The 16397-nt window shown below is 34.8% G+C and overlaps 1 protein-coding gene across 6 annotated transcripts in view; it reads right to left on the reverse strand.

The window, feature by feature from the left end:
• The window catches only part of PTPRK (protein tyrosine phosphatase receptor type K), a 558957-nt gene that overhangs the window by 252606 nt on the left and 289954 nt on the right, over window positions 1–16397 (reverse strand). For all 6 annotated transcript variants that reach the window (XM_063096107.1, XM_063096103.1, XM_063096106.1 and 3 more), the window contains exons 4-5: window positions 12340–12421; window positions 10148–10263 (exon numbers count right to left, since the gene is read on the reverse strand). In XM_063096107.1, the coding sequence (XP_062952177.1) occupies window positions 10148–10263; window positions 12340–12421 (198 nt within the window). The remainder of the gene's footprint in view (window positions 1–10147; window positions 10264–12339; window positions 12422–16397) is intronic.

A 16397-nucleotide genomic window follows, 5' to 3' on the forward strand; every position in this document is an offset into this window, starting at 1 on the left:
TTTTTAAAAACTTCTAAAATTAAAAAAAAGTTTATAAATTATTAAATGAAAGAACAGAGCATATACCTGACAATAAAAATCCAGAATGATCCACAGTGATATATATTGATAAAATTAGAGACTTTAAATAAATAGAAAACAAATCCTTTGGGTATCTGGAGAACATGTGTTATAAGGAAAAGAAAACTATTAGACTTTGTCAGCAAGTCTTTATGCCAGAAGAAAATTAAGTAACATATTTAGGTTACTCAAGGAAGGAAAATGTGAACAGAAGTTTCTATATCCTGCAAAACTGACTACAGAATCAAGGGCACAGATACACTATTATCAAAATCTAAGAACTCAGGGAATATTATTCCTATGAGCAGTTCCTGAGAAACAGTTTTTAGCAAGAAAAATGAGTTTCAGACATCCAAAATTATGAGGAAGATATGACATATGGACTAATTATTGAATATTAAAAACACAGTTACATTTTAAACTAAGACTAAATAAGGGCTAAGCAGGAGAGAGAATATTATGTATGCAATAGCTATATGCTGACAATGGAGCTATGGTGCAAGTACTTAAAATAGCATGATATAAAACAAATTAGTAATTACAAGATATTCTAAATCTATCTTCCCCTATGACATTGGCAAACAAGAATATCAAAGTGGAAAAAAGAAGACCTAACTGAAAAGCTATAATAGAGAAAACATTAATTGTAATCTTTAGGCTTAAATGTGAAATATCTATATGAACTCATTAGGTATTTTATCTTTAAATATATGTGCATATATTTCTTGGCTCTATTAGCAATAAATGTATCTTTCGAGACCCACATCAAGGTCTTGAAATACAATTTCTCACTAAAACAAACAAATCAATACACCATGGAAAAATGACTGACTCTGGGTCTAGAGGAGAAAATGGGACATCTCATGATGTCAGATATTAAGGAAGCTATCAAAAACTACTAACTATGTATCAAAGGGACTCAGGAGCCAACTTGAAGAGGCTCCTCCACTGGCCAATGATGTAAGAACTTGAGCTTTAATAATAGTAAGAATTAAAATGAGTTAGACCCACTAAATATGTTTAAATTCATGAGTTCATAATCATATTAAAAGAAAAAAATTGGTCACCTTTAGAGGGTGTTAAGGAACAAACTAAATAGGTAAATAAAGCAAAGATTGAAGCATTTATCCTCCCTTTCCTTAATAAACTGTATCACTGGGTAACCAAATAGTAGAAGAGGGGAAGTATCTCTTCATCAACTAAAAAAATACAAAAGAAATATGAAACAAACAAAAAAAGAAATAACAAAATATTACAATTTTCAACCTCTAGGAATGAATAGAGGCATTAAGCATCAGCAGCTGCCAAGATCACAGCAAGAATAAAGTGACATTTAGTGACTCTGGTAAATACACAAAGCACTACCTACGGTGTTGCCAAAGGACCAAACTTGTCCTGAGACCTGTCTGACAATTTGCAGGAAACACAGAGGATAGAGGAACACATTGAACTGAAGCGGACATTAGTATGTAACTGGCAAAATGCAGACTATGGGAAACTAGACATCAATCGGCCTAGGTTCCTCAACAGACAAACTGTGAGGAAAAGAAAGGGATAGAGGACAAACCTACAGATTAAAAGAGACTACAAAAAAAAAATTTTAAATAGATAAGACTAAACTATAGTGTCTATAAATGCATATATGAGCAAAAAAAGCTTATGAGGACTACAAGTCATAATAGTTATTTGCAGAGGCAAAGGTAGCTGAGTTGTGCCTTGCATGGAGCACATAAAAGAAGCTTCTGGGATGGCTGGCAAAGTCTCTTTCTTGACCTTCTAAAAATTCACTGAATCACAACAGTCTTTATTTTTGTGTGGTTTTCTAAATGTTTCATTTTACCATAAAGTAATTTTATAAGTATTAGATATTTATATCAGACTGTGTTCCGTAAAGAAGAAACCAGGCCAATACCAAAGCCCCCACATTGTAATGCTGTTCACCAGAAACTCAATGGGAAAGTTGTAAAGTGCCTGACATGACACATCAGGAAAATGCACTGAAAGGGCAGCTCTAGAAACAGCAGGACAGTGCATTACTCTTGCACAGAAAGAGCAGTAAATTGTTATTTACAGACATCGATAAGAAGAAATCCTTGGGCTTCTATGATTACCAGGCTTTTAGAGTCATGTTCCAGGGATAGATAAGGAAGGTAAATAATATTCCTCACATGATTCATTTATAATCAATTATGTAGACATCAAACTAAGTGTTTATAAATTATTAAAGAAAGAAAAGAATGCACTGTTTGATAAGGCATCGAACTCTTCATGGTAGAAAGCCACATAAAGTGAACCAAAATGACTTCAGGAATATTTCACAATTCTAAGTATTAAGTATGATTAAACTTTGTTGCTTATCGTTACGTACATACACACACCCAAAATGCCAGAAGGTGAAAGGTAAACCTTATACTCTATAATACATGGTCAGTGACTTTATCTCAAGACCTATGAACAGAATTTTTTATATGAAGCCATGAAGAAAGAAAATAATGCCATGAACTACAATAAACCAATGGCCCAAGGAAGAGCAGGACTGACAAGAGTGACAGCCAACAGCTACCAGACAGAACATGGTCTTTTAAGTAGAGCAGAATTAATTGTTAACCAGCACAGAGAGAACAGTCACCACTCCTTAAAGGATAGACAGAGAAAATTATAATTATTAGCAGGCTAGTGTTCGTCTGTCAATTTAAGTCGAGAGCAGTTTACAAGAAGTTAGGGAAGCACAAGATACTTCTTATTCTATGAGCCACATGTACAGAAGACGACACTGAAGCCACCCACAGCCTTCTCAGGGATTAATTCTCCTCAGTGAAACCAGGACCACTCAGAGGTTTAATTTGGTCACAAGCTTTAAAATGTCTTGGTAAATTTTTATTAAGGCTAAAAAGAGCCAAAACAAATTGGAATGTCTCCTCATCTTGCCCTCCTACTTAGGATCACTTACATCCAATTATGAAGGTAGAAACAGGAAAAAAGTAAACAAGGCTTTTAACAGACAAATTAGTTCCAAGACAGAAAATGAGAAATAAATTCACTGACTGGCTTTAAAAACAACAACCACCAAAAAAAAAACCCTGAGGACATTTAGAAAACTGTCTTCATTATTTCACTCTCACAACTCCCCAAATTCTGTCAACTAGTACCAACCAGATCCAAAACTCTTGTCATCTCTAATTTGTTCCTCTCCTCTATCCACAGATTTTCCAATTCCCCTGGCACTGTCCAGTCCCAAGCCCTCATCCCTTGATGTCTGTCCTGCTAACAGTAGCCTCTTTTTTTTCCCAGCTGTCTTCATCGTGGTCTAGACCCAACCCTGCAAGCCATAAACTATATTTACCTCTATCCCCCATTGTGAATCTTCCACTTCACTAAGATCCTTCTGCTGACGTTCCTATCCCAGTTTCACACACAGGCACACGGTGTGCCTTCTACCTTCCTAATCTGCTGCAATAACCACGGCCACTTAGTCTTGGCTTATTCGAGTCCTGTATCTACTCCAAGGTCTCAATCAAGTCTTCTCTAAGTCCTCACCAAACACTGCAGTGTATGATGCTCATTCTCATCTCTGAAACAATATAGTCCTTAGGTTCTATATGGGCTTTCCTTATTCAGGTATAGAATCATCGCTCAAGGCTGAAAGAATCTTAAAAAGCATTCAGCCTCAGGCTTAAATGTCCTCTACATTCTCTAGCAAGTGCTTTATACTTGGATACTTAAACCAATTGTAATTTTACTACCTCCAGGAGCAGTTCATTCTAGGTTTCAACAGCTACAATTACAAAGTCTTTCCTTATAATTGGGTTATCTCTCTCACTATATAGATTCAAACCATAAGTTATTTCTGTACTTTAGGATCCATAAAGAGCAAATTAAATCCCTCTTGCATATTCCCTACATTCTAAGATTTTAAGAAACGTATCACTAAGTACCACCTAGAGTGTTGCCAAAAGTCTTCCACACCTCAAGATATATTTATGCCATGTTTCTTTAGCCATTCCAACATTATTTCTTCAAGTTTACTCACTGTCCTTGTAATTGCATGCTAGATTTTGTTATTCTAATGTCAGAAGTGTGTCGGCCACTCAAAGTGGTTACCTAGAAAATGTCAGAGAACTTTGACCAAGTCCAGACATTAGGACAATTTTCACTATATTGCATTTCTATTTTTTTCCCCCTCATGGTATCAAATGTGAGCTGATCATATATTATGTGTTTAACCAAGCTGACTTTGAAAAATTCCTCTCAAATTAGTTTTCAATGATTTGCCCACTGTAAACTAAAGTTCCTAGGCATAGATTAATTTCTTCAGAGAACTTCCATTCATTATAATAAGTGGAAAATCAGTTTTCTCTAAAAGAAATAGCATCAGGGATGTAAAATCTCTCGAGGAAATTAAATATACTACAAACATGTGGGCATTTAATATGACAGTATAAATAAGCATGGGAAAATGCTGTAGCATGGAAGCCTCAGAAAGACTAGTAGGCAATGATTACATAGCATTTGAAATAATGAAGTTAAAATTATTGTACATTCAAATAAACTCAATTTTTTAAAAATCATGCTTCTGATTTCCATTACTACATGGTGATGCTCACAGGTACTACAGGAATAAGGCTATGGCATTTGCATGGACAGGTAAAAGACCATGTGATCAGAAGTTTCAGACCAACCATTTTCACTGACCCTCAGCTGACAACAGTTGGTACTGCAAGAAGTCAGCTTCTCTCATGGTGATTTTCTTAGAGCAATTTGCATCTCATTTTACTAATTTCACTGTCCAATTATTACTCTCAAGCCATTGCTGAAATTATCTGTTGCTCCATAAAGAATGACATTTCCTTTGGCTGAGAAACTAGCTGTATCACACTACATTAGCAGTGATGAGCCTCACCAAGGGCAAAGCAGTGGCTGACTTTCCCGTTTTGGCAGGACCACTAAAAAGGCACCATGCCAGCACCCGTGGCGATTATTGACAGATTGGCCCAATTGCCACAGCTCTGATGGCAATCTGCATAGGATTACCACTCACACATTAAGCAGCCTTATTACAATTCACCAAAACAAATGGTACCACCAAATCTATCCACACAATTCCCAACTTTCAATAACTCCACTGTAGAATTTCTCTGCCCAGTTCAACGATGCATGCCCGCCAAGTTCTGTAATGATGGATGGAGTCATTAGCATTTTAGTTTCTACACTGAAGCTGAAGCCAAAGCATATGGTCTGACAGATGTTCCAGCAATGGGCTCTATTTGATTTGCCATGTAGTTGTCCACTTGTGCTGGGCCTTCATGAAAGAACATGAATTTATGTTACAGCCAAACCTATTTCAACTCTTTCACACCCTCAATTTATAAGGTGCTCTTAAAACAGAACACTCAGAACATGCTTTCTTCTATATTTCAACTGAGACTAATGATTACAAATTACCTTTGAACCTAATCAAGTCACTTCAAATGGACAAAAACTGTAGGTACATCTGTAGGCTATCGCTATCTATGGCTTGATAAGCACTGCCAGTAAGTTGGTTATTTGATAAAATATGTCATACAGTCACTTTTTCATCATTCGTGTTTTACGTAAAATGTGTATGCAGTCAATTGGACAGATCATAACCTTTGGTAAATGTATGTACACCCTCAGACCCAATGCCCCAATCAAGATACATGACCTTTGCATTACCCCAGAAAGTTCCCCCCTGCCCAATTCCATTCAATTCTTATCCCCCATAGGCAACCACTGTTCTGATCTCTATCCCTAGAGATTAGTTTTTTCTCTTCTGGAACTTAATATAAATGCAGTCATACAGTACGAACTCTTTTGTGTCTGTCCTCTTTCTGAAACCATATGTTGTTGAGATTCATCCATGCTGTTGCATGTATCAGTAGTTTGTTTCTTTATTGCTAAACAGTATTCCATTGCTGGAATGAACCACAAATTGTTTACCCATTCTCCTGTTAATGGACGTTTAGGTTCTTCACCATTATGTGCTATTATGAATAAAGCTGTTACAAGATATTCTTGTACAAGTCTTTTTGTGGGCACATGTCTTAATGTCTCTTAGGTAAATACGTAGGAGTGGAACTGCTGTGCCATGTGTTATTTGCTTATATATTCATTTTTTCCTGCAATCACTTTATCTACTGTTGATATTAGTAAGAGTTAAAGACATAACCAACATTTTTAATCTACAAAAATGTATAACCTAAGTATTTTTCCTGTAAGAAAATTATCAGACACTCCAAGAATATAACCAGATACTTTTATTTTATTTCAGTATAAATATATGTTAAAATTTCATTTGTGATCTTATTTCCTAAAACCTGAGTTTTACCATAAGCCTTAAGTTATGAAACACAAATTCTCTAATATTGGGGATTCCTTAGAAATACATTAAAATGGCTTCTGAAACTTATAAGAATTTAAAAACATCAGTTTGTGTGGAAAAATTTTACAAATTGTTAACTTGACAAAAAATGTTAAGTGTTTACATTAAAATACATGTTATTTCATTGAATGTTATGACAGAAAAGGAATTTGGAAGTTCTCAAAGAATGACTAAGGATTTTATTCTAAGTCTTTTTTACTATACAAATGTACTGCATAATCTACTTTTTTTAACTGTTTCAGAAAGCCTCCTGATTTCACCATATTTCTTGCTTGTTGACATTCAACAATTAAGAACTAAAAATATTCATCCATGTTGTTTTATGTATCATTAGTTCATTTAGCATATACAAGGAGGTTAATCTGAGTTATATATTTTGTCATTGTTTTCTATGTATTTAGAGTAAATTTGACCTACTTCAAAACTCTATAATCCAGTTCTCACAAGAACACTCTCTGAAGATACTTCCAGAATCACCAGCACATGACTTATGAATTAGGTTAGCTCAGGTAATTCATTAAGTGTTTTCTTTCAATTTACCTAATTTGCATTTCATTTTAGGTAATAAAAATGATAGAAATATGAAATGTAACCTAGAAACAATAGGCTAGAGAATTTATTCTCTAAGTGTATTTCCATACACAAAGTATTTAAAATATCAAATATGATGAAGTATTATGTTTAGTACCGTTCTGGGTTGCAGTGTATCATTTTTCCTCCAAAATAGAAAATTGGTTACTTTTCTAGTTTTCGTTACTTAGCCCCATATTTAGATAACATGTTACCAACTGAACCTTAATACTATAACAATAACAATGTAAGTTACTTGGAGGACATAAAAAGTTGATGGCCATTTATTATTTCCCCTGTCCACGGCAGGTGTAACAGCTACTCTATTATTCCATTACTACTGTAATAGAATGCAGTGACCTTTCATGAAGTTGCTTCAAGTACATTTGTTCTCAGTACTCTCGGCAGATATTTTAAGCAGTTGTTCTTACAATGATACTTAATTGAAGTGACCATTTTTTTACCCATGCAAAACTAGCAACATAAAAATTTTTACATTCTTCCATCAAATAAAAAAGGTTATAAAGGCCATGTTTCAGGTCATCAAAAATAATGTAACGACCTAGTTTAGCATCTCACAGCTGGAGAGAATTTTAGTCTCTATCCAACATCTCCTTATCTAAGATAAGGAAAATGAGGCCTAAAACATTTCAAAGAATTTTCTAAACCCACAACAGTTAACTGGGTTAGAAGGGTTAGGAGGATTGAAATTAAGACTAGAAGTAAGAATTCTACACCAAATGGAAATAACTTGACATCTACTTGCATGGGTTGGCTAGTAGATTACACTGCAGAACTAGGATTCTTCTAGCTTTATGATGATTTTACTACTTTCCGCAAAAGATGGGTAAGTTTAAGTCACCACCACTTTCTGATTGACTCATACGAAAGGTCTTCGAAAATTTCATGGAAGGATTCGTATTATCTTTTAATTCAATTTTACCATGTAGTTTTTGAAGTACCCTTGTAAATGCACGATGACCGATCTTATCTGGTTCTTGTTGCATGGTATCACTATAAAGAAAATTTTTATTTTAATTTCAGAATTTCCCTAAACTAAGTAACTGGAAGATTTCAATATGTCTTGAATGTCGAGAAGAATGATTTAAGAAAGTAAGTTAAGGTAATTGGTGTGGTATTACTGAAAAAGTTAGAACAGCTTTTGAATAAATAAGGTGGATATGTACACTGCTGAAGAACTGAGCAAATGCCAGTGCCCAAGTTGAAGAGAAATACGCAAATTCACCTTTCTGTGGCAGATGCAAAGAGAAGGAAGGGGAGAAAAAAGAAAATAGAATAGAAGTCTCACAGAATATTTTCTCTCTCACCTTCGTTTGAAAATGGCAGGACGAAAATGTTAAGAAATCACAATGAAATGAGCCAAACTACGAAACAGGAAACAAAAAACGAGGAGTATTTTGACACAACCCACTCAGACCAGCAGGGTCCAGAAAGTCTTTGTTGCCACAGGGCAGCTGGTATCTACGGATACAAAACCCTTTTCATTTCAGTGTCACATTAAATCCTGGGGCATAAAACCAAAGGCAGACTACAGAGCCTCGGGTTCTCCAAGAAAAGACTATATGGCTCACAACTAAACCCAAATGCCAACTAAGGTTCCTATCGAAATGAAAAAATAACTAGCAAAATAATTAGAAAATATGTCTAAAATCAATTTTTAAACTATTCTTTCTGAAAGAGAGAGATTTGATTTGATGTTTAGTTGATGTGATAGGCTGTATATTACAGAATATGCTCTTTGAAAAAAACTATATTATGTTTCAGTATCTGGAGGGGAAATCAGCATAATCACTGGGAAAAAAGGGAGCCTCATTTCCTTTTCACATTTGGATAAAAAGTGGTATCCTGATACCTGCAAATCAAATAAATTATAAAATTAGTGATAATTAGGTTAATATAAAGTACATCTGCTATAACATCCAATTGGATCGTGTGAAGTAACACACAACGCCTATCACAATATTAGACATTATACTAGGGATAATTTCAATAACTATTTATTACAACCATTACTGCAAACACCTGCAAACTAATGATTACCCCAACACTAATTTTACCTCTCTAAAGGATAAGGTAAAATAAATCCTGATTTCCAGGTTCAAGAAACTAATCTCACAATGATTTTTCTTTTTAATCTCTATTGACATTCTCAAGAATTTAAAATTCTAAACTAATTAAATCCCTTTCCTCATTCTGATGCAGACAGAGCCAAAAAAAAAAAAAAGAGAGAAAGAAAGAAAGAAAAATACTAAATGTACCCAGAGAATATTATTACTTACATAACTTACTTATCATCTAGCTTGAAATATTCGGCGTAACAGCCATCTGTCCTAGGTCCAGCCTCCTGGCCTTAGAGCTGTTCTCAGCTCCTCCTACCCTCAGCACCTCAGGATTGACAGATACACTTTCTGGAAATGCCCTAAAGGCAAGGCATATTTCTTAGTCTACAGTTTTCTCTCCAATTCTTTTAAAGCTCATTATATGCACGATTTACATTTCCCCAATATGTACGTTAAATCACAATTAAATACAGATTTATTAAGGAATTAATATGTGAAAGGCAAATGTTGTGACCTCAGGTCTGGGATTAACCCTCACACAAATTCTGAAAAATTTTAATTGGCTCTCTTCTGATGTATATTTCCTGAAATACTTCTAAGTGTGTCTTAAAATACTTTTAAAAATTTTGTCAGAGTATGACAGTTCCTACTTAAGTGCTATGTTCTTGTGAGTTCAGTTTTCAAAATATTAAATGAGAAAAATTTCATTTATTCCCATTTCAAATGGATCTAGAAAAAAAATTTTAACCATCTGAACATACTATTAGAGAATCATCAGGTTTCACTAGATGCTCATACAAATATTTACTAATTATATAACTCATATTTTTATTCATACTCCAAAAACGAAAATGTCTGACATGAATCTGCTGCCAATTAAATTAAACCTACATGGACAACTTGTCTCACACTCACTTGCACTCAGGCACACACCATCTGTGCACACACACAGAAAAAGATGAGACCACAAACAGTACAGTTGTGATTTGTTTTAAATCAAGTGTACTCTTCAGCTCAGCTGCCAACTTGGCCTTACCTGCAGCCATAACTTGTTATGCACAGCATCTCTCCCTGTAGCAATACACTGAAACGTAGCATTCTGCCCTGCATTGACCTCTACATCCCCCAGACGGAGGAAATGAGGAGATTTATCTGTGATGAGAGAAAAAATTTTTTTTTCAGATAAAGAAAACATGCCATGGTGCTTTTCTCCAACAGAATACTGTCGTTAATATTTTTACCTTTGGCCAAGACTAATATCATACAGAAGAAAATTGAGTTTTCTCCGTGCTGGAAGACACCATTTCCTCTCTCACTGTCACAGTTCTATTTTTCTCAGTAGCTCTGTTACTTATTGCCCTATAATTGCTAGAGTATTGTTCTATGCAGAGTGAGCATTCAACAATTACCGCTGAATGACTGCCATAGCATGTTGCATATGGGTGATAATAAAACAGTTACAAGTTAAAGCAAGCAAAAGAGAATAAATAGGCACAAATCAAGGCATAATATAAAAATATAATGAAAACATATAATGATTTCTATAATACTGGCATTTACATGGCCATTGAACTATTAAGCTACAATTTAAGCAGTTAGATCTTTTTCTCTTTTTAAAACTTCAATAACCCACTAGTACTTCAAAGAACGAGGAAATATTTTTGTTTCTCTCAAACAGAATACCAACTAAACTGTTGTTAAATACACTTCCTATTCCTTTATAGCTGTAAGAAAGTTACCCAAAAGAAATGTTAGACTAATAAAATGTGATGATTACAGTCAAAATATGCATGAGTTACATGACTGTCAAACAAGTATTCTCTGCAATTACCTCTTAAACTGAAGCCTCATGTATGTTTTCCATTGAAAGGAAATATAAACAGCAAAAGCTAAGCTTCAGTGAGTAAAAGAAAAGCTCATGAAGGACCATATCACACTGAAACTGCTGCTGTTGTGCTCAATCCACAATTTTCTATTTACTTATGAAAGCCTTTTATAACATCTATCATTTTAGAAGTGAAGATGAACAGTACATGGAAACACAGTCCTCTTATACTATGAATTAAAAGAATCTAATAAACCAACTCAAACTTCAAGTGAGGTGATTTTGTTCTTTCTTAGAATATACCACAATTTGACCCTTGCCTGCTACATCTTTCTCTAGTGCCTTTCCTCAATTGGACTGAGAAAAAGGAATGCTTGAGCTAGAACATGAGCTAAAACAGTGGTTCTCAAATTATGAGCTCTAGACCAAGGACAGCAACATATACAAATTGTTTAGAAATGCAAATTCCCAGGCCCCACCCCAGACCAACTGAATCAGAAACAGAGGAGTGGCCAAGTACTCTGATTTACCACACCCTGTAGGTGACTGATTCACACTAGAGTTTGACAACCAGTAAGCAGCACATAAGAATTAGCCCCTCCCATGGTGCACCCTGTGCATGCCGCTTACAATATGTTAGATAAGTTTCTACCAGGGAGGATTACTGAATAGATAATCAGAATTCATGAGCACTATACAACGCTGCTGTTGGAAAATATAGGTAAAATCTGAATTTCTGCCAGTTGTTTTTTGCCTGGCTTTATTGAATGCACCCAATAACTGCCTTTCAGGGAACGTGATGTAGACACAAATTTAGATAAGCCATCTGAAAACCAACCAATGTGCATTCTAAGGGCATTACAAAATTGTGTATTAGTAAATGGAGTTTCTTATTTTGTTTGCTTTTTTTTTTTAATACAGATTAATCATGTATTTATTATGAGACCAAAATAAATAATTCTAAATTTGGACTAAGGTGAATTAATTCATTCCCTCATTTCACCCCAACTCTCAACTTAGCAGATCAAATTACTTAGTGAGGCTTCTTTTTATTTTCCTCTATGTTGAAGTCTAATTTTTATTCTTCTTTGCTTTCCTAGAAAATCTAATACTAAAAAGAGGGTCAAGTCCTATTGAGAGTTGCTTTATGTTTATATTTTGTTCTTGGTAATTAAATAATTTAAAGGAATCCTTTGATATGTGCACAATTAGTCACAAGTCTGAAAAATATTTGGTTCAAAACTCTAAAAATATTTCAGTGTTCCTTTTAAAACTGAACAGAAAGCTAGGTGTAACAAGAAAAGAGATAGCAATGACCAAGTGATAAACAATCAACAGTCCCTGCCAATATAAGACAAGTGTTGAAAGGACTTAGAAAAATACAATTCTTAATCACAACCTACCACAAGGATAACTCAGTACTTGGATGTCATCAATGGCAATATAACCACTTCTTCCTCCTGAGACTTCAGCTTCAAATATTACCTGTCAGGAAGAAATAAAAAACATTTACAACAATCGTTTTTAAAGAATGTCCAACAGTGGAAAGAGAATAGTTACAATACACTTAAAAGTAAATTTGAAATTTGTTCTATGATAATTCAAAGTTTCTTATAACAGAGTAATTTTCTAAACCTTGTACAGTTAATATTGAAATTACTGAAGTCAAGCAGTTCAAACTTTTTAAGCAGCTATTATCAACTATCGTTAAATTACCTGAATAGGCAATATATAGGCAGAATGACTAGATATAGTAGGTCTGATATCTCTAAAAGTAAACTGTCTCCTATTGACTTTCTCCATTTTTGTTATTTATATAATATACACTGAGAACTTAACTATGTTCCAAGTAGTATGCTAACCATTGAAATTATCAAAAGAATAAAGAATTAACCTAAAATTTTAAATAGCTGAATTTTCAAGGATGGAGGCCAGCAGATAAATTATTGGTATTCCAGGCAAATGAACAATACACAATGAAATAGAGTAGTGATGCATGTTTGGGGAACTAAATGAATGTAATCAGTATAGCTACAAAAGCTCAAAAAGGAAGAAATGAGATTCAAGAGGTAGGCATGGAAGGCATTGAATACCATGGGAGTGAGATCAGGATATATCCTGTCAATACTTCCACATCAACAAACGTCAAGGAATAAAGCTTCCATGTTCAAATATATGCTCATGTTATAAAGTTTTGCTGTTATAGTCAATAGCAAATTTTTGTATGGCCTGTCTCTTAATTACATGTGCTATGACTTTCCAAGAGAAAACAGATTTAGCATTCAGCATTTCATTGTGGTTTTGACTCCTTTATTCACATTGATACATAAATTATTTTTTCAGAATTTTGCAAGGCATAGGAAACATAATGAAAGTTGATGTTTAAAGAATATAATATAATCAAGTTGGTCTAATGGAAACTTACTTGGCTATAAGGTGGAAGATGTTTGAAAGAAATAGACAGGTAATATGCTAGTAGCAGTGGGATTGATGAGATGAGAAGAGAAAAGAAAAATAATGCTAAGGAATAGACAAGGTAGAACTTATTGTCACGTTAGTTATGGTGAAATATATGAAAACTCAATGATTTCTAGCTTGGGCTAGCAAGTAAAAGTTGCTTGCAGGATCCCTAGCCAGGACAAGTCATACAGAAAAAGATACAAATTTGAGAGAGGAGATAACTAAGTACTTTTCAGACACTACAGATTTGACTCGTCTATGACACATACAAGGAAAAATGCTTAGGAGACAACTAGATAGATAGTACTGGAAGAGAAGAGATGAGACTAAAAGGTACAGATTTGAAAGTGAGCATTATGGAAGGAAGTAAGCTGTCGACTTAAAAATTAAGGTGACAGGTGAGTAAGATGGTATAGGAAGATAAAGTAAGAAGAGAAAAAAACTACTGCACATGGAAGGCCAAGGGTGAAAAGACAGACAGCAGAATTAAAGTCAACGAAGCATGATTAAGACCTACTGGATAAGGAAGGAACAGAAAGAAGTACCAGGATGCTTCAGGCAGGTCCACACTTCAACCAGAAGGATTAGAAAAGGCCAAATGAATTAAAATAAGTATAATTTAAAGACGTCAGATATCTTCATAAACAACATCATCTAGATGAACACAAATCTTAGAAGGAGAGAGCCTCTCTGATGTTATCTGATTATCTGTAGCCATTTTTTCCTTTCCCATGGGAATATCTGCCAATCCTAGGATCAGGTTTTGTGGTTCTACCTCAGCATGGCCCGAGGACCCCTGATGGGAGAAAGTGAAAACAGTGAAGCTTCTTACAGTTGTATGGAAATAGGGCAATCACCCGGAAATTTGGTAGGCTGAATAAAAAATGAAGCCATAGCAAATGATACCAAATGTAGGAGAGAGGTCAAGATCAAGAGAAACTGCAATTGAAGAGTATCTGTTGAAGTTAGCCGTCAGTACTCTGGAAACCTTTCCCAGGACACTTTTACTATAGTGGAGGAGCAAAGCTTGATTGACTGGGCTGATAATAATTAACAATTAATGAGAACTTACTGTATATAAGAGACTGTCCTAACAGAGCATGCACATTTACTCTTGCTTCTGTGCTGTTTCTCTATACACATACGTATGCACACGTTTAATCCTCACAACAATCATAAGATAGGTATTAATCATAAGATAGGTATTATTTTTATTTGCATTTTAAAGACAGTTAAATAACTAGACCAAGACCTAACAGCTAACAAGTGGTGAAGCCAGAGGTGGCCCAAGCCATCCCGCCTCCGGACTGCCTTTCCACAACTTCACTTCACTGCCCCTCAAGATAAAGAAACTGACACAGTGGAAGTATTTCATTTAAACAGACTTCAAGCTTTAAGTGTCCCAGAACAATCTAAAATTTTAAATAAATTTTAAATTTAGAAAATGTCATATTTTAAATAGCACACTGATTAGTTATGATACTGACTAAACCACAGTATCATCAGCATTAAACCTTCCCCATTCTCCTACAACCATCCATAGTCAATAACAACAGGACAAAGTAGGGTAGTAAAGATGGTTAATTTTCCTTCCATCCATTCCCATCATAAACGTTCTCCTGGGTTACTTCTCTTCCACTTAAAATTTGCCCTTTGTGACTATTGATTTTACTGGAAGAAGTTGAAGCTGAGAAGTAGAATGGGGTCTTTGTGGGAAGAAAAATGCTTCATGCTGGAAGGATGACTAACACAGAAATGTGTGTGTGTATACAAATATGATTTACATTTCATATCAATGTATTTGGTATGAACACAACCGCCATGTTCTATCTATTGGAACAAGGGCTTAGCAAGAAATGGCCAAGAGAATAAAAAACTTTAAATGATGTATAACTTGAGGCAATTGTGATATAGGCTACTTCTTGGGGATGAAAAACCTACATTTGACTTCAGGCTCTCCTTTTGATATGGACAAGCCCGGAAAAACTGAAACCTGCACCTGTACTTCTGCTTTTTGTTTTGCGCCTGTACTTTTGCTTTTCGTTTTGCTTTTGTAACACTGACCACCTTTTGTATCAGCTTAGCCCCTGCTGTGTGGATTCCGAGAAAACGAAACCTAAAATCCTGGAAGAATGTGATCTATATAAATCCTTTGCAAGCCTGGAGTCAGGGCTCAGACTTTAGAGTGTGAACTCCTCTGGGCCCGCTGGTGTAATAAATCTTTGAGTTCTCCAATCCTCCGAGTGACGCTTGGTTTCTCGGCAGTCTGTCCTGTAACACTGTTTCCAACTTCTTCAGCAAATCACAGAGATTTGAGATTTGGGACTTTTAGAGCCAAGTACCAACTCCATAGTATGGATATAATACAGATTTTATTATGTTTTATGAGGATTAAATAGTAGCATATATAAAAGTGCTATATAAACCAAATGATATGGTTATCAGTAATGTTAATATGTGAGGTTTGTTTTAGTGTATACTAGGAAAATAACTTTCATTTCCTAGAACAGTGGTTCAAGGAAAGGAAAGGTATAGAAAGAAAAAGAATACTATTTTTTAAAAAATTACATTCTAGGGAATAAACCACACATCTGTATAACTACTCATTGTCAGTTGTTTTGTTGTTGTCAGCATTTGTTACATTATTTCAACTTCCAGACTTATCTGAGTTTTATTTCCTTGAATTAACTTCCTTCACTTGATATAGGTTGTAAGTTTAAACGAGATTACCGAGAAGTTCCTTATTTCATCATTTAAACTGAGCTTTTTTCAGGACAATTAATTTAGGCCTTGATTTAGAAGGAGGCAAAATGACTGGTTCTTTATTAAAGAAAAGAAAATGTTTTTCCTTTTAGTGACCCCATTTTTCCCTGCTAAGTGTTGTCTTTGCCTCATTAATGAGAGCTAGAGGAAATTTTTAAGACCAGATTCCTTTACTGCTAAAGATCTAATCAGCTTTATCACTTCAGAGCCCTCAAGTTGGACAGCTCTTCTGTCCAGT

Source organism: Cynocephalus volans, chromosome 5, assembly GCF_027409185.1.
Source record: "Cynocephalus volans isolate mCynVol1 chromosome 5, mCynVol1.pri, whole genome shotgun sequence".
Classification (NCBI taxonomy): Eukaryota; Metazoa; Chordata; class Mammalia; order Dermoptera; family Cynocephalidae; genus Cynocephalus; species Cynocephalus volans.